Here is a 20,409-nt window from a genome sequence, read left to right as displayed (position 1 = left end):
TTTTTTCTCTTTTCTTTGCTCTGATTGTTGCCAAGGTCGTCTTTTCAGATTTTCAACCTTGCGAGCTTGCTCTAATTTTTTCCTAAGTTGCTATTTTTGATTTTTAACCTAGTAAGCTTCATTTTTCTTTTTCTTCCATTTTGAACTTCTGGAGTTACTGTCTGATCATACTTTGCTATCGTCCTTGAATTTTTCGCACAGTACTTAAGAAGACTTTTATGAATAGACTTAGAGTACTTTTATGGATAGACTTAGGACTGGACATAAAAAGAAAGGAATTTTGAGGCTCGAAAACACAAATGCCCCTTGTGTGGCATTTCCTTTTAAATTGTTTTCTTTTTCCTTGAATTTTCTTCCCTATTTTGGATGATATTTCTTTTTCTTTTGAATTTTTTCTTTTTAGATTTTTTCTTTGTCAGGGAATCTATTTTTTTATTTTGATGTGGTCGGGCCTGAAGTAACTTCTCAGGTTGCCTAAGTATCCCAGAATTTTGGGATCAGACCAAGACATAGTTCGAATTTCCCTTCCCTAGATTGGATGATCAGGCTGAGAAAGAAAAATGTATATATATATATTTTTTTAAAATGCTGCAAAGGGCTGAGAAATGAGATAATGAACTAGGTAGTAGGAAAATTAATTCGGCCAAAGATGCCCTCATTAAATGTAGTACCGCTTGATCTGATTAAGGTTGGTTGACTCTGGTAGTTCAATTCTATCATGATCTTGAAGTCTGACGGTTGAATCATTGACTTGTAAGTGGCGAACTTTGATTTTCTTATCAAACGTGTGAGTGGCTCTTCTCTGATAAGTTTACACTTGATACAGAACTTTTAAGTTGTTTTTCTTTGATCATGTTTACTTCTTTATACTACTGACGAACCCAGTCTATTTCTAACAATTAACTTTCTATCAAAACCTTGAGATACGGGATTTCCATTTCAATTGTTAAGTCTGCTTCCATATCAAATACTAGAGAGTAGGGAATAACTCCAATGGAAGACTGATATGCCCATAATGTGAATGGTAACTTCTCTGACAGATCCTGGTGCGATTGACATATTTTCCTAATGATTATCTTGAATTTTTTTTTATTGATTGTTTCAACCTTTCCATTAATCTGAGAACATGGAGAGATGATTTTTGATGTCGAATCCTGAACTTTGAACACGGAGTAATGACCTAAGCTTTAAAGTACAACCCATTATCAGATATCAGCTCAAAAGGTACCCCCATATCGACTGATAACATGTGCTTAAATGAACTTTTCAACTCGAGATGTAGTGGGGATAGCGCTAATATATTTTCTAACATCTTCTTTGATTCCATCGATATAGACGAGTATTTATTCCGTGTTTAACAACACCCAAGCTTGTACCTAATATACCCTCATATGATTACACGAACAAGTCTTTTGAAATTTCTGAGTAAATTCATTATCCCATCGTGTTCCTCTAGGGATAGGATAGTTTCTATATGAATTTCTTCGAAATTATTTTTTGTTCTAAGGTTTAATGACCTTTGCTTTCTGATTGAAAGTTGTTAAGCCCGACCCTTATCTTCTTGTTCAGGAGAAAAATATATCCTTGAAGCCAGATTATTAGTTAATTTGTTAATGCACTCGAGGTATTCAAAAATTTTCTTTATCCAATCAAATTCAAAAGGGGCGACAAACACCTCTATGACTCGACAAACTAACTCGACTCAACAGAAAAATAGTAGACTCGATCTAAAGAAAACATGATATTGATGAATTGAAAAAAACTTGATTCAAGACTCATGAAATACAATTACTGACACACAATAGACTTGACTATAGGCTGAGGACTCTAGATATTGCTTACAACCAGCAAGATTGAGGCAATGTGATCTTAAGGGAACAACTGTATAATTTTGAGAGATTTTGCGGTCATTTTTGACTGTTGACTTGGTACTAACGTTTTTTCTAATTAACCGAACTTACAACCCTTACTAGACGATGGATGATTGAGCTTAGGTGTAATGATAATCTTGAAACCTTATCAAATATGGAGTAGGCTTTTAGCAAATAGAAATAGAAGTCCCTATTGATAGCATTGGTTAACCCCCTAGATTCAAAAACTCTAACCGATGAAATATTCCGATCACGAAACATTACATGAAGATGATTTACCGATTGATCATGAATCTTAAAAAATTTTGAATCACGATTAAGGGTTGTACGATTTTCTAAAAGTAAGATCCAGATCGTACTAATCAGTACATCCTTTAATATGATTTTTTTACTGATCCTGATATTGTTAAATATGAAATATTCAGTCCATTGAATTAAATTGACTGATACAAGGTGATTGGGACCATGTACTCATTTGAATTTGGGCCGGTTTGACCCAATGGATCTAAATATTCTACTTGAATCACTTCATCAATTTTTTTTTAAGCTAATTAATCCAATCGGTCCATGTGTTGATCTATAAGATCCATTTACTAATTGGGCTACCTAGTTTAATTTGATATTGATTGATATGTCTCTTCAATTAAGTTTACTGGGTTGGATTAAATAGAACAACCCGGGAACACCCATAGTCAGTTCGAGTTGTGACCTATATGAAGGCTCCTAGACTCTAAGTTTACTATGTGCAATGCAATTTATCTGGCCACCCTTACCCAAGTACACCTATATACCTCTCAAGCGTGCTTAATCAGATGGTACGTGGTGACTTAGTTTGATATACCGTATAGGTAATAATCTAAGACTCTAACCTACATCTCTGAAGTCAAAAATAACTAGTTTAATCCCTAGTTGAGAGGTGGAGCACGATGCTGAGCAAAGGCCCTCTTAAATACATTTCGTTTAGAATAGACGTAGTTTATCCCCCTCGTACAGTAGGGTACAGCAAGGCAGGATCTCGCTTAGGCACTGATTTTGACCAAGAAGTGCAATTGGTGAACTTAAATTACCTTTGATATACCATATAGGTACAAGTCTAGGGTTGTAGCTTTCATAAATGGTTTAGCATCCCACGAGGGGACTGTCCACCTACTAGTACTACGTTGGCAATCGGGGCATGTGACTGTACGATTTACAATAGGACAAAAGCTCAGGTTGCTCCAGCATGGGTGCATCGATATATCTTTCAGAGTCACCTGATCAAACGGTATTGATGCCCTAGTTTTATATACCCTAAGGTACGTGACTGGAGTTGTGATTTTCATGAATGACGTCGCATCTCCGAGGAGATCGGGCCACGCACTAGTGTCATGTTGGCTATGAGGGACATGTAACGTGCAATGCAATAAAATAAACGTGCTAGTGGTGTGTGCAAAACAGGGTGGGGTGTGCCCGGGGTCTTTTACAAATAATGAGTCTATGGACTTGATCGGATCACACAAGTATGAATATCAAATAAATATTGATTTGAAAACACAAAAGTATTCATAACATCAAGATTAAGATCAAGACATGCACATCAAAAATATATATCAATCAAGATCATGGCATGTCAGATATGCAATCAATTAGCATAGCACCGAAATAATCAATCATTGAACAACCATTGAAATATGCACAAGAAATTTTTTTTTTTTAAATGAACTAAAACAAAAAGACTTTTTTTGTGGTCTAATCAATGATCGCTTTGAGCGACCCAAAACAATTCGGGATTTCAATGAATATTGAATTGAGAATAGAATGATAGTTGTGGAAATAGAGAGTAATGTTTTTTTTTTTTTTCAAAAAAATTCTTATTTTTTATAAAGGAAATGAAATCTATTATTAATTAGTACTACACAAATTACTAAACAAATGGATTTTTTGTTTTCTTAAGAAAAATTACTACTGACTATTAGAGAAACCTAAAAAAAATAAAAATTCCAATAATTATGTTGCAACACTAATTTTTACATGTAAGAAAAAAGAAAAATCATTATAATGATGTGTTATATGTAAAAACAGGTGTGCTAAAAAAAATCCTTTAACGATGGCGCAGTCAAAACAAATTTTTTTTATTATAGAGAAGCTTGATACTGAAAAGTATTTCCAACATAAATGAGAGATCAAAAATTTGACAAGAAACTCAAATCCTCTCATTGAACGCTTCTTGAATCCCAATCGGAATCAAGGGAATTTTACAAAGAGGGCAAGTCTTGATCACGATTTATCCGACGATCCAAATGTTTCAGGTGAAAGACATAATTGCACTCCATCGACCGTCGGATTTCTTCCTCTCCAAATCTAGATTCAAATCCCTGTTTCAATCATCTCTAAAGCTTTGTTCGCGTTCCCCCTTCAATTTCTTAATTTTCGATTACAAAGTCATGATGGAAACATTGTAATGTTGAACCCCAAAAGTTTCCTATTAGTGGACGGTTTTAGCAGAATCAAAATCATAATCCTTAGCTTCAGACCCATCTCTAAGCAAAGTGAAATCGGGATTAAGCTTTTCTTCAAAAATTTCGGGTTTCAAAATAAAAATCAGATTTTTAGGAAGAAACCAATTTTTTTTTTCTTTTCTAATCGATTTAGATTGAGAGGATAAAGAGAGAGAGACGAAGAGGGTAAAGGCTTTTTTTTTTTTTTTCTTCTTTGTTATTTTTTGTCCTCTTCTTTCTCATTGGAGAAGAAGACAGAAGTAGGAAAAACACGTTTTCACTATTGGCACCCCACGCAAAAAAAAAAAATATTTTTTTAGAATTCTCTCCTCATCACAAACAACATTAAAAAAATGTACTTTTTTTGTTTCTTAATGCATCACTCACAAATAATTATATGAGAAGACTGTGAAAATAAAAAAAATCGTTTTCTGCTAATGGCACACCACGCATAAAAAATATATATATTTTTTGCGATTTTTTTTCTGATTTTTTTTTCTTGGAATTCTCTCCTCATCACGAACAACATTAAAAAAAGGTACTTTTTTTTTCTTAATGCATCACTCACAAATAATTATATGAGAAGAAGATGAAAATAAAAAAAAATATTTTCTACTAATGGCACACTACGCATAAAAAATATATATTTTTTTTACAATTTTTTTTTCTTGGAATTCTCTCCTCATCATGAACAACATTAAAAAAAGGCACTTTTAAGATGAAAATAAAAAAAATCGTTTTTTACTAATGGCACACAACGCATATAATTTTTTTTTTTTTGCTATTTTATTTATTTATTTATTTTCTTGGAATTCTCTCCTCATCACGAACAACATTAAAAAAAATATTTTCTACTAATGGCACACTACGCATAAAAAATATATATTTTTTTTACAATTTTTTTTTCTTGGAATTCTCTCCTCATCATGAACAACATTAAAAAAAGGCACTTTTAAGATGAAAATAAAAAAAAATCGTTTTTTACTAATGGCACACAACGCATATAATTTTTTTTTTTTTGCTATTTTTTTTATTTATTTATTTTCTTGGAATTCTCTCCTCATCACGAACAACATTAAAAAAAATAATTTTTTTATATTAGAGCATTACTTACAAATAATTTATTTTCACAACTCACCACCCATGCATAGTAATGTGTTAAAAAAATTTCATCCAAAATTAAAAAAAAAAAAAAGGTAAAATCCATGACTCTCATCCCAATCACTATGATTCCATCCTCAATTTATATGTCAATTTGAATCTTTCATTATTTAGGGTCATCAAAAAGTGACCCTTAATTAGATCAAAAACAAAAATACAATACCGAAAATTCAAATAAACAATCCACAATCAAGCCACAAAAATAAAAATAAAATATAAAAATAAATAAATAAATAAATAAAATAAACCAAACTAAATAAATAAATAAATAAATAACTAGGTCGATTTGGCAATGTTCCCATACTTGGGGTTTTTCAAGTTTGATCCTCAATAATCCCTACTGGAGTTGCCACTGAAAGCGCCTTCGATCCGCGGGGTGTAAGGATCCGCTTTTGATTTTTGAGGTTTGGGAGTCGCCACTTAGTTATTATAGTCTAGGAACCAAACATTGACTCTAAAAGGCAAATAACACTAATCTACGAAAGAAAGTATGGGTCCAGGGATCACGTTACGGGATTAGAAGGTGTTAGGCACCAATCCCGCCCGGCAAACGTCGGTCTCTACTTTTTTCAAATAAAACTACATTGCTAAAAAACCTAAATAAAAAAATAAAAAAATAAGAATGAAAAATACCTAGATGATCACAACGATAGTTCCCTTAGAGCTGATGAAAATATTCTTTGTTTGTGATTCCTTACTTCATTTTCGTTACTAGATCCGTTTCGGATCTCTAAGATGAAGTATCTTCTCCTTAGATATAAGTACTTCCTAATTTTTTATGGATTTCTGAGTATTTTTGAAGGATTTCTGAGTATTTTTTTAGCAAAAGTTGGGGTTTGGTGTTAGGTAAGGAGTTAGGCTTCAAAATTAAGATTTGGGGAAGGCTATGAAGACTTTTTGACCTACTTTTTCTAGGATTTATTTTTACTTACGAAAATAGGTTGTAAAGATCCCTATTTATAGATTTTTTTAGGTGCTTTTTAGATAGAGTTAGTGTTAGATTAGAATTCTTTTAGATAGACTTAGTGTTAGATTAGAATTCTTTTAGATAGAGTTAGTGTTTGACTTTGGTCTTATTAGATTGATTAGGTTTCTTTAAATTAGGGTTTTGACTTAAGTCTTACTTGATTGACTTGACTTAAATTTTTTTAATTTTAATTAGGATTTAACTTTATATTAATTAATGTTTTAATTATTAATTTCAGAATTTTAAATTGTTAAAATAAAAAAATTATCGTTTTGCCCTAAAGAGGATTTTTGAGTTTTAAGTCGTTTTTCGATGTTCCAGGATGTTTTGGAATCAATTTTTCATAAGGAATTCAATGGGAATATCGGTTTGTATCACTTATGAATTTTTTGGGCATGAAATGATCGTGAACTTTATGAGGGGCATTTTCGTAATTTTGTCAAATTTGATGAAAATTAACGAAATGACTTATTTGGTTTCAATTTGTTGTTTTATCTGTTTGAAAGAATTTTCCTAAGCGTACTGTAGGCTCTAAGGATGTTTTGATGTTAGGGGTATTTTGGTAATTTGATCATTTTTTAGTGAATTTTATCATAAAACTTCTTTTTGTCTGAAAAATGATGATTTCTATGTTTTTTAGATCATATTTTCCTAGCGTAGTGTGATTTTTACAGTTTTGTTAGTTCGAGATAACTCATCCGAATCTCTGAAGCATATCTGGTAATCAAATAGAGTATTGGAATAAACATCCATCATTATGAACCGTTGTAATTGGGTTGATGAATTGATTAATCAGGCGAGTACAAAAATTGGGTGTCTATAAACACTATTACGATCCAAACCCAATTAGACTTGATTAAAATCCATTAATTTTGTATTATTTTCGAGTTGTAATTGTTAGTTGTCTTAAGATTGTCACCCCTAATATTAACTTTGGGTTTGGACTAATCGGATTATCCAATAACTATGTCCAAACTCAATCAAATTTGAATTGGGCATTTTTTTTATTATCTAAACCTGAGATCGAATCCAAACTAACTATGCTTAGACATAACCTAAGGTCAGGTTCAACCCATCAGGTAGGGGTTCGGCCCGCCCAAGTCGCAGTTCTAAATAGAGGATAGAGGACCAAACAGCTTAACACATACCAACCTCCAATTATTTTATTATAATTGATTTTCCATTATAAAAAGCCCAACAACCGAGAGAAGTAAGTAATTTGGTTACTTAACTCTGACAAAACAAGGATTGGAATTGTTGAAACTTGGAAGCACTGCACGCTGTCTCCTCCTACGACATCCACGTGTAGCTTTAAAAAAAGCATTTCACCAGATTGGTATTGACTTTTCACTATATACTATGCATATATTAAATTAAGAATAATGTTTTTTTTTTGTGACTCCCTTTACATACTCGCCATACTCTATAATCATAGATTATGTTCTCGGGATACACAACAGCCCATATTTATAAAAATATATAATTATGTATCCCGAGGAAAGAGAATCTATGATTCTAAGTACATGCTACATCATGAGAGTATGTTAGAGGTGGGAGTCCGATTATCACGACTCTTAAATTAAGGGTAATTTAGTAAAAGCCCCTTATTAAATTGATGATAGTGTGTTTATCTTGAAAATGTATGATTAGTTTTAACCTCTCACCAAGAGTCAATGTTGCTTTCTATTTTAACAATTGAAAATTAATTTTTTTTTTTTTTTTAGAAATATCATTCACAAACTTAAACCATAGTTCTTTGTCTAAACTATACATATTAGATTAATTGTAGTTTGGTAAACCCCTTGTTAAATTTGTGATATTGGGTTTATCATTCTAAAAAAAAGTAAAATTAGTTTTACCGTCTTATGAAAAATCGATGTTGCTTAATAAATTTTTTTTTTTAAATATTCTTCAAAATCTTAAATTATGTAATAAAAAAAAAAAATTTTCAAAACTCCACCATTAAATTAACAACTAAAAATGACCTCGACTTTCGATCAAGGAAAGTAAAACCAATATTGCATTTTGCAAAGTAAAACCTAATATCATCAATTTAATAGGAGTTTTATTAAATAGCACTTAAATTAAGAGATTGCTATTGATGCCCCAACTTTTACTTATTATAGTGCCAATAGAAACTCTTTCTCTTTTATTTTTTATTATTTAATTTCTAGTAGTTAGATTTAGGATTTTATATTAGCATATAGAGGTTGTTTAGGATTTTATAATGTTTGAATGGTTTGTTCTAATCTTTAATTAAAATGAGATAAAAATTTAAGAAATAAAGACGTAATAAGTAACTGTTGGGGTGCCAATAACAGATTTCTAAATTAATCCAAATTCACCTTTTAATAGTAATAAATAATAAATATATAATAACGTTGCCGAAAATAACAAAGTGAAAAGGGTATGGTGTGCAACAAATAACGTCGCAAAAAATAACAAGGTGAAAAGGGTATGGTGTGCAACAAAGTGAATCTACTACAAACAGGGGATAAAGGGATCAACGATGACTTGTTTAGAAAATAAAATCCCAATTGAAGAGTTAAGCCCTGGTTTGTCCCTTCATCAAAAATTCGAAATCATTTCTTGGTTGAAAGATCACTGAGACCTTTAGAAGATCAAACGCCTTTATGGTTCACCGATTCAGTATTGCTATTTTTATTTTTATTCAAAAGGGTCAACAAGCTCTTATTTGGGGATAAAGGGATCAACGATGACTTGTTTAGAAAATAAATCCCAATTGAAGAATGAAGAGTGAAGGCCTGGTTTGTCCCTTCATAAAATATTCAAAATCATTTCTTGGTTGAAAGATCACTGAGACCTTTAGAAGATCAAACGCCTTTATGGTTCACCGATTCAGTATTGCTGTTTTTATTTTTATTCAAAAGGGTCAACAAGCTCTTATTTGGGGATCTCAGATTTTAGGGTTCATCTCTACTCCACAGGTACGAACCTTCTTTTACTTGGGAATTTCTTCTCAACATATATGATTTTTCACTATTTTTTATGGGGTGTGAATTATATTTCCTTCTTTCAATTACAGATCTGATTATCCTAACCACACAAACTAAACTCAATAGATCTAATTTCTTTGGATTTTTTTTTTTTTTTTTTTGCTTGTTTTTATCATGGATGATATTAAACAGAGAAAAACTCATCGGATTTTAGGAATCTTCTGATAAATTTACAATAAACATAGTAAAATTGTTTATAGAGTTAATCTTCTATTGTTTAGATTTCACACCTAAAAATGGATAATTTGCAATAACTCAATAAAAATTGTTGTGTGAACGTGATTTATAAAATATAAAATTTCATGTCCTTGTTGTCTTTAGATCTAACTTCTCCTAAATCTTCTCCTGTTCTAAATAAAGGAGAGTTCTAGTTTGGTTGGCTACTTTAGACAGAGTTTTGAGCGATGATCACCTGATTAGGGGGGTTTCCAATGCCAAATCTTTGGTTCTTGTGGCAAGTCGGTGGAGCATCGTTTTATTCATTGTTCTTTTGTTTCACTACTTTTTGGTATGCAATCCTCATTTGGTTTTTCCTAAGTCTACTCAAGAGTTATTCCAAAGTTGTTGTATCCTGGCTTTTATACTTATTCTTAGAGAGAGAATTCTATGGTTATTAATCCCTTTTGGAGAGAGATTGTCAATGTTTTTTTTTTTAATAGATAAAGAAGAAATATTATTCATAAAAAGGAGAACAGAAAAAGGGAGGCCAAAGTGGCAATATCTTAGATTTCTTGATTTTTTTAGTGCAAACTCTTTAATGAGTTCAAGGGGTTGTTCCTGGCATAGTTTAAAATTTCGTCTCATTTCGTAATGTTTTGTATGAAATATTTCAGAATTTCAGTTTACCGAGACGAAACAACCTCCAAAATGAAAAAAATGAAGTTTCGTTTGTTTTCTTATGATTTATCTTGATCAACAGATCTACAAGAGAGATCTAGTGGGAAAACAGAGAAATCTAGGGGAAAAAACCGAGAAATAAGGGGAGAGAGGGTACCTAGTCGGACGCGTGTTGACGTCGAAGGTTTCTTCCTCCTCCTCTTCTTCTTCTTTTTCGTCTATTGTCTTCTGATTTTGGTTTTGTTTAATGGGGTTTTTATCTAAAAACATCTTGTTTTATCAAATCATAAGACGACTTGGTTATTTAGATAGCATCCACATATTATGATGAAAACTTGAGATGCCCCTGTGTTTCAAATTTATGACATACCCCTTGACCACAGTCTTATTTGAAAGATTTTATTGATGACATTAATTTAATATATCGAATGTCTTGAATATTTTGGGAATGTTTCGGGATTGTTCTGGTATCATTTCGTTTCGGTTTTTAAAACTTGTCTCCTTCAACCTGCTATGTTTTATCTTTCTTTAGTAAACTTAGAATGTCTCTAATATCTCTCTCTTATTATTTATTTATTATTTTTGCTAAAGTAATATCTCTCTCATCTACATAGTCATTGAATATAATTTTGAAATTGTCAATTTTTATCTTCTTTCTTAGGATGGATGTTTTTTGTCAAAAGCAACAAATTGCTTATGAAGTGCTTCAAAAGATTGACAGTGATGTCTTTCTCCATGTGTTGTAAAGAACAAGTATTTTCTCTACCATCATGGATCACACTTCAATCATATAAACATGGCCTTCCTAAGAAAATTTATGTTGAGCATTTGTATGAATTCACTCCATAGTTGATCAAATATGACCTTATTGGGAATGAATTGAGGCATCTTCAAGTCATCTTGATCTTAAATTCATCATTTACCCAAGCAACTAGATCTTCTCTTTTGGTTGCCAATATCCTCTTCAACATTAAGTCAAGGTTTGCCCCCATCTTTCTCAACATTATTATGATCTTGCTCTCATTTTTATCTTCTTGCTCATTTTTTTGACATTTCTACTTTAGTTAAGAGTCCTAAGATTTGCTTGAACAATGCACAACCATGTGTCCATTTTTTCTTGACATTGTTTGCACAACGTACAATTAATTCTATAGTTGATTTGTATAGTAGGGATGGACTTCTTCCTACTAAGCAGATGATAGTCGTGATAATCTTACTAAGAGATGTTGTTGACATGAAAAACACCACCTCGGATGGAACTAGTGATCTCCATAGAAGAGCTGTTGGAAAGAGTTTGTAATTTGAAATAACTATTTTTGCCGATAATGTTTTTCTATGAAGGTTCTACTTAGATTCCATCTCCATTTCCTTTAGTCCTCCTCCTACTTTACCAACTTCAATTGTACCCAGCTACCTATATCTTTTACCAATTATTTAGATTTTTTTCCTACCCTACATGCATGAATATCCATATCTTTTTTCTACCAAATAGTCCTTTACAAGTGCCCCTATAGCTTCTCACAAAGCATTGGAAGTTGGCAAGTCAGTTTGCCAATGACAAATATCTTCTCACAGCCTTAACCCTTCTCTTTTACCACATTATGAAAAATTTCATTAGTGAACTCTTTTGTATTTTAGATGTTTTTCCATAGTCCCACCATGTATGAGCTAGAGGGAACTACAGAATCCCACCCGCTGCTATCATTCCCAAGCTTGCTCATAGTGTTTGTATGGGTATAAGAATGCATTTGATCTAGTTTGGACGTGTATCACCTGTAGGTTGTGAATATCTCAAGGTCGAATCCTGTAACTTGTCCAAGTTGCATTACAAGGTTAGTTTAGTTTAGCTCACATCTTAGGACAATCCAACTCTTGTCTCCTGATTGAGATATGTATATTCTATCATGATACTACTTTCCATGACCAATAAGGTAGATTTCATATTAAATCTTATCTAACTAGAAAGAGAATCCTAAAACGGGAAGACCCCATAATTAATGGAGGATTTACCATATTTTAGTCCTTGGTTAATGAGAATTTGTGATTCCTTCATTAATAGGAGGAATTAGCTTTTACTTTCTTTTTGGGTAGGGGGAATTTATTACCTTTATCTTTTTAAGCAGCCTTTCTCCTAAGGGAGAAGAGATGGGAAATAGGTCTAAGGACCATGGTAGCAGACTAGAATAAGGGACCAGAGCCCGAGGATGTAGTCACTGGATTTTCCACAAACCCGTGTGTTTATCTCTTCTTCTACTTCCCTATATTTCTGTGTGGAAGAGTATGTATGATCTAATGTTTGCATCCACTCCTGGGGTTGATATCCTCCCAGATTTTTCTCCCTTTGACGTCCATGGGATTGAACAAAAGTTGTGCTTTGCTTTTGTTCTAGTGTTGATTTTATTCCTTCTCACCTTTTAACAGTTGGAGCTCGGGGGCTGCCTAGAGTTGCAACAATTCCCCTCACTTGTTTCAGGGTATGTATGGTATGTTACTAGACATGATAAAGTTCTGCTATGTTCTTTTTAACTTTCAAATGATGTAAATACATGTCAATACCCTCTTGGATGACCAGCCCTAGACACAAATTTACCTATTTGCCTTTATTTTTTCAAATACTTCTAATATTTAAAAAAAAAACACTTCTACTTGAAATATGGCCTAGGCTGGACCCAAACAAAACCTTATGCATAAAGACCAAAAGATCCCTACAGCCCAATTACAAAAAAAAGAAGAGAAGCCTATTTAAGATTCCAAGTGGACCTTTCTCTGTCATCAAGCCTTATGAACACTGTCCAACCACCACATGGCCGGCCTCCCGCGGCTCCAGTCGAAAATACATCCTCATCAACCTGTAGATCCAGGTATGCTTTTCTCTTTCTCTCTCTCTACCCGTATTTGCCAACCTCCCCTCCATTTTCTCCCTCTCACATCCTCTCTATTTCTTTGTATGCCTACATCCCAAGCCCCCAAACTCTCTCTGCAAGCCCCTCCCCTTTATTTTTTCTCAAGCCCCCTCTCCCACTCTCTATTACGTTGTCCCTTTCTCTCTTTCTGTTAAGAATTCCAATCTCTCTCATCCAAACCCTTTTCTCTCTCTATAAAAATTTAGGGTTTGATTTTGGGGAAGAAGGGAAATTTAGGGTTTGATTTTGGGAAGAAAAATATAGTTCCGTTGGTAAGCTCAGATTTGATCAGTTTCAAATTGATTGAATTTCTAATCGGACCGGATTTGGTTGAAAAATTCACTAATCCTTGTCTGATCGGATCGGATATGGATCACATGACAAAAGTTTTGGATCGGTAGCGGGTTGTTACTGATCCGGTACCGAACTGATCCATTGCCAGCTCTACACACCACACACTTATTAATTTTCCATAGATCTTTATGGATCAAATTATAAGTTAAGATTTTTTCTAGTATAAATGTTCAAATTGACTCTACCTTTCGGGGAATTAGGCACATCAAACCTTGGAAATCGACAAGTCAAGTAACCATTGAAAGTGTTTATGTTCGGTTATTACATGTTTCAAATAAAGAAACTACAAAATCAAATTTCTTTAAAGTTGTTTTCTCTACTTTCTGGAATGGTATTCCTTCTAAAATTTAAGACTAGAAGAAACTATTAATACTTCAATTTATGGCAATGTTTGTTTAACTATTCTCCCCATTTTCCTCGCTCTTTTCCCCCACCTCCTATAGTTGAAAACTTAAATGTAAATATATAATGGGTGAACTGTTAGGGTAGGATGTGGATATAGTGATCAGATGGTGCTACGAAATGACTGGAAGGAAAAGTGAGAACTGATTTTTCTATGAATGAAATTTTGAATACAGTTATAACTTCATAAATTAATTTCATCTTATTTCCTTTTCCATTCGTTATTAACTCATGGGTATCGTTATTGTTTCCTGCAATTACCCCCATTTATTTGAGAGTAATGCAGTTCCTATTGTGAATCATGAATTGCTTTATATATTACTAACTAAAAGGGATACAGATACATAAGTTGGCTTTTATACATATAAGTTGACAAGTTAATGACGCAATTTGTGCTTTGAGGTGCTCATTTTTTTCTTGCACTATTTTCAGTGGACATGGCTGTATTAGGGTCAGTGCGGATTCCCCTTTGTGAACGCATTCGACATGTCAGGCATCTTGAAAAGAATTCAGAACTGCTCAAAATAAAAAAAGAACGTTTATATTGTGTGAGGGATGCCATGAAGGATGAGATGCACAGAGGACTTATGCAGGGGAAGATTCCCACGGCTGAATGCAGAACATGGTTTGAAGCATTGGAAGACATTGAAGATCATGTACATGACATAGAAGTAGAATTCAAACACAAAAGGAGATTTCTAAGAGGTATGTGTCCTGATCTGTCCTTGCATATGAATTTGGGTGAGCGTGTGGCGAATTTGATTGATGAAATTTCCATTCATCTGGAGAAGTCTACCTTCGAGCAAGGACTTATGATTGATGCACCACCACTAAACATAACTGAGATGATAACTAGGACAACAATAGAAGAAGCTGAGACAATATCTGGGCCTGTAAAAGAAGCTTTTACATTTGCACCAAGTAGAGAAGCTAAGGCAAAATCTTCACAAGTATCTGGGCCTGTAAAAGAACCTTTTACATTTGCACCAAGTAGAGAAGCTAAGGCAAAATCTTCACAAGGTACAAAACCACCTAAACGGGGAAAATTAAAAAAAGGGTTAATGGACTCTATTTGGAGAAAAGGTCGAGAGAGAAAAAAGGCTATGCTGAAAAAGAAATCTGAGACGTCACCTGATCAAAGCATAGATGAGATAATAGCTCTTGAAATGGAGGAGAAATCTGCTCGTAGAAAGAAAAATAAGATGGTGTCTTGGCCCACAAAAGAGCACAAGAAAGCACCTGCATTAGAAGTAGAAGCTGAGGCAATAATTGATACTGAAGTGGACTTGATAAATATGCTCGGTACAGAAGATGAGTTGGAACCTGAGCTGATACCACTGCAAAGAACAGAAGCCTTGCCTTCGGAAACCAAAGGAGAAGCCGATATGGTATTCACACCGGTAATAAAAGGGAAGAGATCAATTGATCGCACTTTGCATATGGTTATGGATGCTATTAGAGATGAGACGACCCTAAAAATTGGCATTTATGGAATTGGTGAGGTTGGGAAGAGTACTGTGCTGAAAGCCTTATATCATCGACCAGAAATAAAATATATATTTGATGTTGTCATTTGTGCAACTGTCTCAAGTGACTGGAGTCCAAAAATGTTACGAAATGAAGTTGCACGTCAGCTGTCACTTCATCTGGAACACTTTGACTCCGAAAATATAACTGCAGAAAGATTATTTCAATTTTTGAACAGCAGGAAATTTTTATTGCTTCTTGATGATGTTCAGGAACAGATCAGTTTGGATGAAGTGGGAATTCCTAATCCCAACATACAAAATGGTTGCAAGATAGTATTGACAACTAAGTCACTGCGTGATTGTTACAGCATGGGAACGAACCAGCAGATTGAAATGAAGGTCGTTTCTGAGGAAGAATCTGAGGAAGAATCATGGGAATTGTTAGGTGAAAATGTTGATTCCCCGTCTATACAAACTTTTGCTAGAGATGAGGTGACATCAAGAGAACCACGAAAGGAAAAGGTACGACAGGAGAGGAGCAATCCTTCCATCATAATTCATCTTCCGGATGGGATCGGTGGTTCTATTCCCCCATCAACGGCACACGCGGCATCGGCTGCTTTCTCCCCCTCGGGTGGAGGGGCGATCGAATCGATACCGGACTCCAGAGATGGTGGTGTGGACGGGCCACCCACAATTCCAGCTTCTAGTGGGTCCCGTGATAATAAAGGAGAACCCGCGGGAATAGGTAGGCCAGACCGAACGCGAATTGAACAGCGGTCATCCGAAGACTGGACCTTGATGGATAGTTCACTATCTAGGCTACTCGAGAGTCCAGAAAGAGTTCTACGTCCATTCTTAAGTTACCAGTGCTTGTCGAAACCTGGTATGAAACTAAAGCAGCCACCAAAAAAGGAGGAATGGGAACAAGCTCAGTTGATATTTTTGATGGATAATGAGTTTTCTAGCCTACCTGAGAATCCAACATGCAAAGGACTTTTGATGTTGTTTCTCCAAAGAAATTTTCGGCTGAGAACAATACCTGCTTCATTCTTCAATTACATGTTTGGTCTCCTAGTTCTGGATCTATCTGGAACCAGAATCAAGTCCTTGCCATCATCCCTTTCCAAGCTTGTTAGCCTTCGAGCACTTATTCTACGTGATTGTGAATGTTTAGTTGTGCTCCCGTCCCAATTAAGAGATCTCAAGCTTCTTGAGTTGCTTGACTTCCAAGGTACTGGGATTAGTGATCTGCCTAATGAGATTGGGGAATTGACGTGTCTCAAGAACTTAAAAATGTCATTTCATGCAAATCATGATTGCGGTGACGATATTGATCTGCCACCAGAATTAATTCCACCTGGGATTATATCAAGGCTCCTTCTATTGAAAGATCTAAGCATCGTTGTGGACCCAGAGGATCAGCGATGGAATAAGAGCGTCCGAGCAGTTGCAGAAGAGCTTGCCAATTTGAAAGAATTGGCTACTCTTGATTTTTCCTTTCCCAAAGTGGAGTATCTTGAGAACTTTCTCCAAAGAAGTCCATCATGGAAAGATGAATGGTCGAGAAAGTTCAGGTTTATTGTTGGCCATAATGTCAAACGCTTTGTATCTCGAGTCCCGCTTGTTGTTGAACTTGAATATGAACAACAACATCGATGCTTGAGATATGTGCATGGTGAGGTCATTCCCGATGCAATTGTGGAGCTACTCAAGAATTCTACTGCTTTTTATTTAGATCGCCATCAGAGTATCCATAGCCTATCAAATATTGAAGTCGGAAACATGGACAAGTTGGAATTTTGTATAATAGGGGAATGCCATGAGATGGAGACAATTGTAGATGGAGCAGAGGTGACAGAAGAAGGTGCCTTACCAATGCTAGAACACCTGAGTGTTCATTATTTGCATAACTTGAGGAGCATTTGGGAGGGGCCTGTGCCACGAGGAAGTCTTGTCAGGCTAAAATCTTTGGCCTTGCATTCATGTCCTGAGCTGAAGTACATTCTGGCACAAAGCATTCTCCAACATCTCTCTAACTTGGAGGAATTGATTGTTGAAGGTTGTTCATCAATCAAAGAGATAATAATCGAAGATGAGATAGTCGAGGTTGACCGTGTACTTCCAAGATTGAAGAGTATATCGCTTTACTACCTACCTGAATTAGTTAGCATTTGGAAAAGGGTTTCCATTTGCCACTCGTTAGAGAAGATTACCATTTATGCCTGTCCTAATCTAAAGAATATCTATGCTGACAGTAAGTTTGCAACCACTATAAAGGAGATAAGAGGAGAGAAGGATTGGTGGAATGCATTGGATCGGGAAGAAACCGCCTTGAAATCACGACTCCAACGGCATTTCATCCCAATTTGCCATGATGATTTGTTGAGGAGAGACTAGAGGATGGGCAGTGACAACGGGTCAGTAGATTGAACAAAGCTTCATTCTTAGAGACCTTAGGTATGTATGGGCACTTTTTATTCGTTTGGATTGCACCATATTTGTTCATAGAAGGTATTTGGGTGCGCATGTATGTGCCAATTCTAATCTTGAATAAGGTATTCAAAAGCACCTTCATTTGTTTGTCTCAATTGGTGAAGTGTAAATGAGGAATGTTCGGTCCATTAAGAGCATTTTTTATTTTGTTCTCTCCTTTTTATAAAAGTATGGACTATTTCTGAAATGACTGCTCGTTTGGGTACCCAAACACTCTGTTTGATTGACGAACTCCAGTATTTTAAAACAATCAGTAATCAGGTTGATCTCTGCCTTTAGGATCCCTAGGTTTACAAATCAATGACTTATTTTTAGTAATTTTTTTTTTCTTCCAACAAGCATTTGATAAAATAATTTTTTGCTCTTTGAACCAGTATGAGTTGGTAGTTTAATGAAGGTCATCATCAAAGCATTAAAGGCACAGCTTATCCCATAGATTTGGGGTCAAATGAACGAATCTTGTTCCTCTATTTAACAAAAAAAAACATTTGAAGTAGAAAAAAGGGTCTCTTTTGCACATTCATGTGTTATCTCAAGAAGCACAAAATCAACCCAAAATAAAATAAAATAAAAAAGACTTTTACGATAACAATACTTTTTGTCCTCCAAAGAGAAACTTCTTCTACTTAAAATAATAGAAAAAGATAAGTTGCTAAGATACATTTCGTCGAAAAAGCTGAATTGGTTTGAGAAACGAAGACAACATTTAGGACCTATTGTAAAGAAGTTTAATGCTCTCAATTGTGCCTTGTATTTTGCTTGTGAATTTTGGGGTAATGTGTTCCTCAATTTCATAATTTATTTATTTTCTTAAGAGGCAACATCGTCTTTGCACGGACCATAAATTAGTAACCAGCTTATATTAGGATTAATATGTAAGAGATGTTCATTACTGAGAGGAAATGAAATTGAGAGGTTGTAACTCTGGTTCTGATAGAAATATGGAAATTATCCCATCATCACCAATGGACACGTAATCTTTTCGAACCATGTAAATGTTGTGTCATGCTCCGTTTATCTTTGATTTGTGTCTTATTTTGATTGCTATCATGTGCCGATTTTCTACACTTAATAACCACATACATCCGTGAGAAGATAAATCAGAATTGGAATAAGTTCCACACACAATAAAAATATAGTTTCTTGAAATAATTGTAAAACCATTTTGTACCAGTGGTGCTGGAGCCAGTGACAGTACCCAGCGTTGCCAATATTACTAGTGGCGCCAACACCAGCGACAGTGGAGCCAACACCAGTGGTGCCGGAGCCAGCGACTGTACCAGGCCTCTCTTTGCTGGATTCCAAGAGTTTTCAGGCTCAGTCTGGACAAATTGAGGTGTCTACAACGCTTTTGTTTGATTAGTGGATTATGATGCTTGGATTACGACCTTTTCCATTGGGCTTTATCGCTCATTGACATTTTATGTCAACAGTTTCAAATCTGCTGAAGAGATAACATGGGCGTTTGGATCGTATTTGAAGATTAAATACATTTTCTTATTGAAGTTTAATCTATTTTAATGGCTAGAGTGTAAAGGGGCTTTGGGGATAAACGTGAAATGACATGTTGCCATATGATTTTGAACATATATGGAATGATGATTTCTTCTTATTTTTATTTATTTATTTTTCTTTGTTTGGTTGATTGAATTATATAATTAGGTTGGGTAAGTGTATCCATAATAGTGGACTAAGTGTTGATTCTTGCTTTAGTGGTGAATTTTAGAATTTTCGGGGAGATATGATCTTTTGGAGTTAAAATGGTGTTTCTTGTCTTTTTTCGTATAGATATTTTACTGGGATATCTTACACTTATTCAAGAAATACAACGAGAGACCTTAGGTCAAAATATTGTCTTTTGGTATTTTTAAAAGAATTTTAAAGTGGACTATTTTACAAATATATGTTCTGCTACATAGTGTACAGTTCACATTTAAGCTCCATTTTCACCTAAACATTTCAAACAACATTGGCCCTTTAGTATTTTTCTCTGAAACTATATCCAAATATACTCCTCTGCGAATTGGTCTCCTTTGAATATGATTTTTCTATTATTTATTTACGCTATTTCAAACACAGAGGGTCAAAATAGAAATTTCTGTTCAGTCTAACATTTGGACCGATAGGCATCAATTTCTGGTCAAAACTAGAAAAAGGTAAGCCTTCGAGTCCTTTTTACAAGGTTTCTGACCGTATTGAAAAATTCTACTAATTGAGATTTCTAGAATTTTTCTTTTGTTGTAATATCAATTGCAGCCACCCTGTTTGGTTATTTTATTAGGTTGTTCCCCTTTGAATGAAAATTCTTGCATCGGATTCTCAAGGAATTAAGTCCTTTGAAAATATTTCCCAAGAAATGTTTAAATTAATTTTTATACGCCATTTTTTTTAACCCATTTCATATTTTAAATTGAATTTTGTACAAAATCTTGAGTAGTCTAAGGTAGTTTGTCAA

At 34.4% G+C, this 20,409-nt stretch overlaps 1 protein-coding gene across 8 annotated transcripts; it reads left to right on the top strand.

Moving 5' to 3' along the window:
* The first annotated feature begins 8,993 nt into the window (after positions 1-8,993).
* Positions 8,994-19,592, top strand: LOC147382448 (disease resistance protein At4g27190-like). Of its 8 annotated transcripts, none has more exons than XR_015173378.1 (4): positions 8,994-9,424; positions 14,422-17,918; positions 19,129-19,290; positions 19,388-19,592. XR_015173378.1 is itself a non-coding variant. In XM_086427698.1 (4 exons), exon 4 carries the CDS (start codon positions 14,427-14,429, stop codon positions 17,856-17,858), a length of 3,432 nt encoding a protein of 1,143 aa, XP_086283824.1. In that variant the 5' UTR covers positions 8,994-9,424; positions 10,992-11,310; positions 12,752-12,804; positions 14,422-14,426; the 3' UTR covers positions 17,859-18,106. The 8 variants fall into 8 exon arrangements, 6 of the variants coding, with proteins under 6 accessions (XP_086283824.1, XP_086283821.1, XP_086283823.1 ...); XM_086427698.1 differs by lacking the exons at positions 19,129-19,290; positions 19,388-19,592 and adding exons at positions 10,992-11,310; positions 12,752-12,804 and having other exon boundaries at positions 14,422-18,106; XM_086427695.1 differs by lacking the exons at positions 19,129-19,290; positions 19,388-19,592 and adding exons at positions 10,413-10,514; positions 12,752-12,804 and having other exon boundaries at positions 14,422-18,106.
* Positions 19,593-20,409: the final 817 nt, after the last annotated feature.

The sequence above is a fragment of the Akebia trifoliata genome, chromosome 16 (genome assembly GCF_017979445.1).
Source record: "Akebia trifoliata isolate Shusen 1 chromosome 16, ASM1797944v1, whole genome shotgun sequence".
NCBI lineage: Eukaryota > Viridiplantae > Streptophyta > Magnoliopsida > Ranunculales > Lardizabalaceae > Akebia > Akebia trifoliata.
Note: the sequence above shows the minus strand (reverse complement) of the source record. Positions and strands in the feature narration are given on the sequence as shown.

Excerpts from the sequence above, each read along its gene's own strand:
- LOC147382448 (XM_086427693.1), top strand. The coding sequence starts at position 14,427 with ATGGCTGTATTAGGGTCAGTGCGGATTCCCCTTTGTGAACGCATTCGA.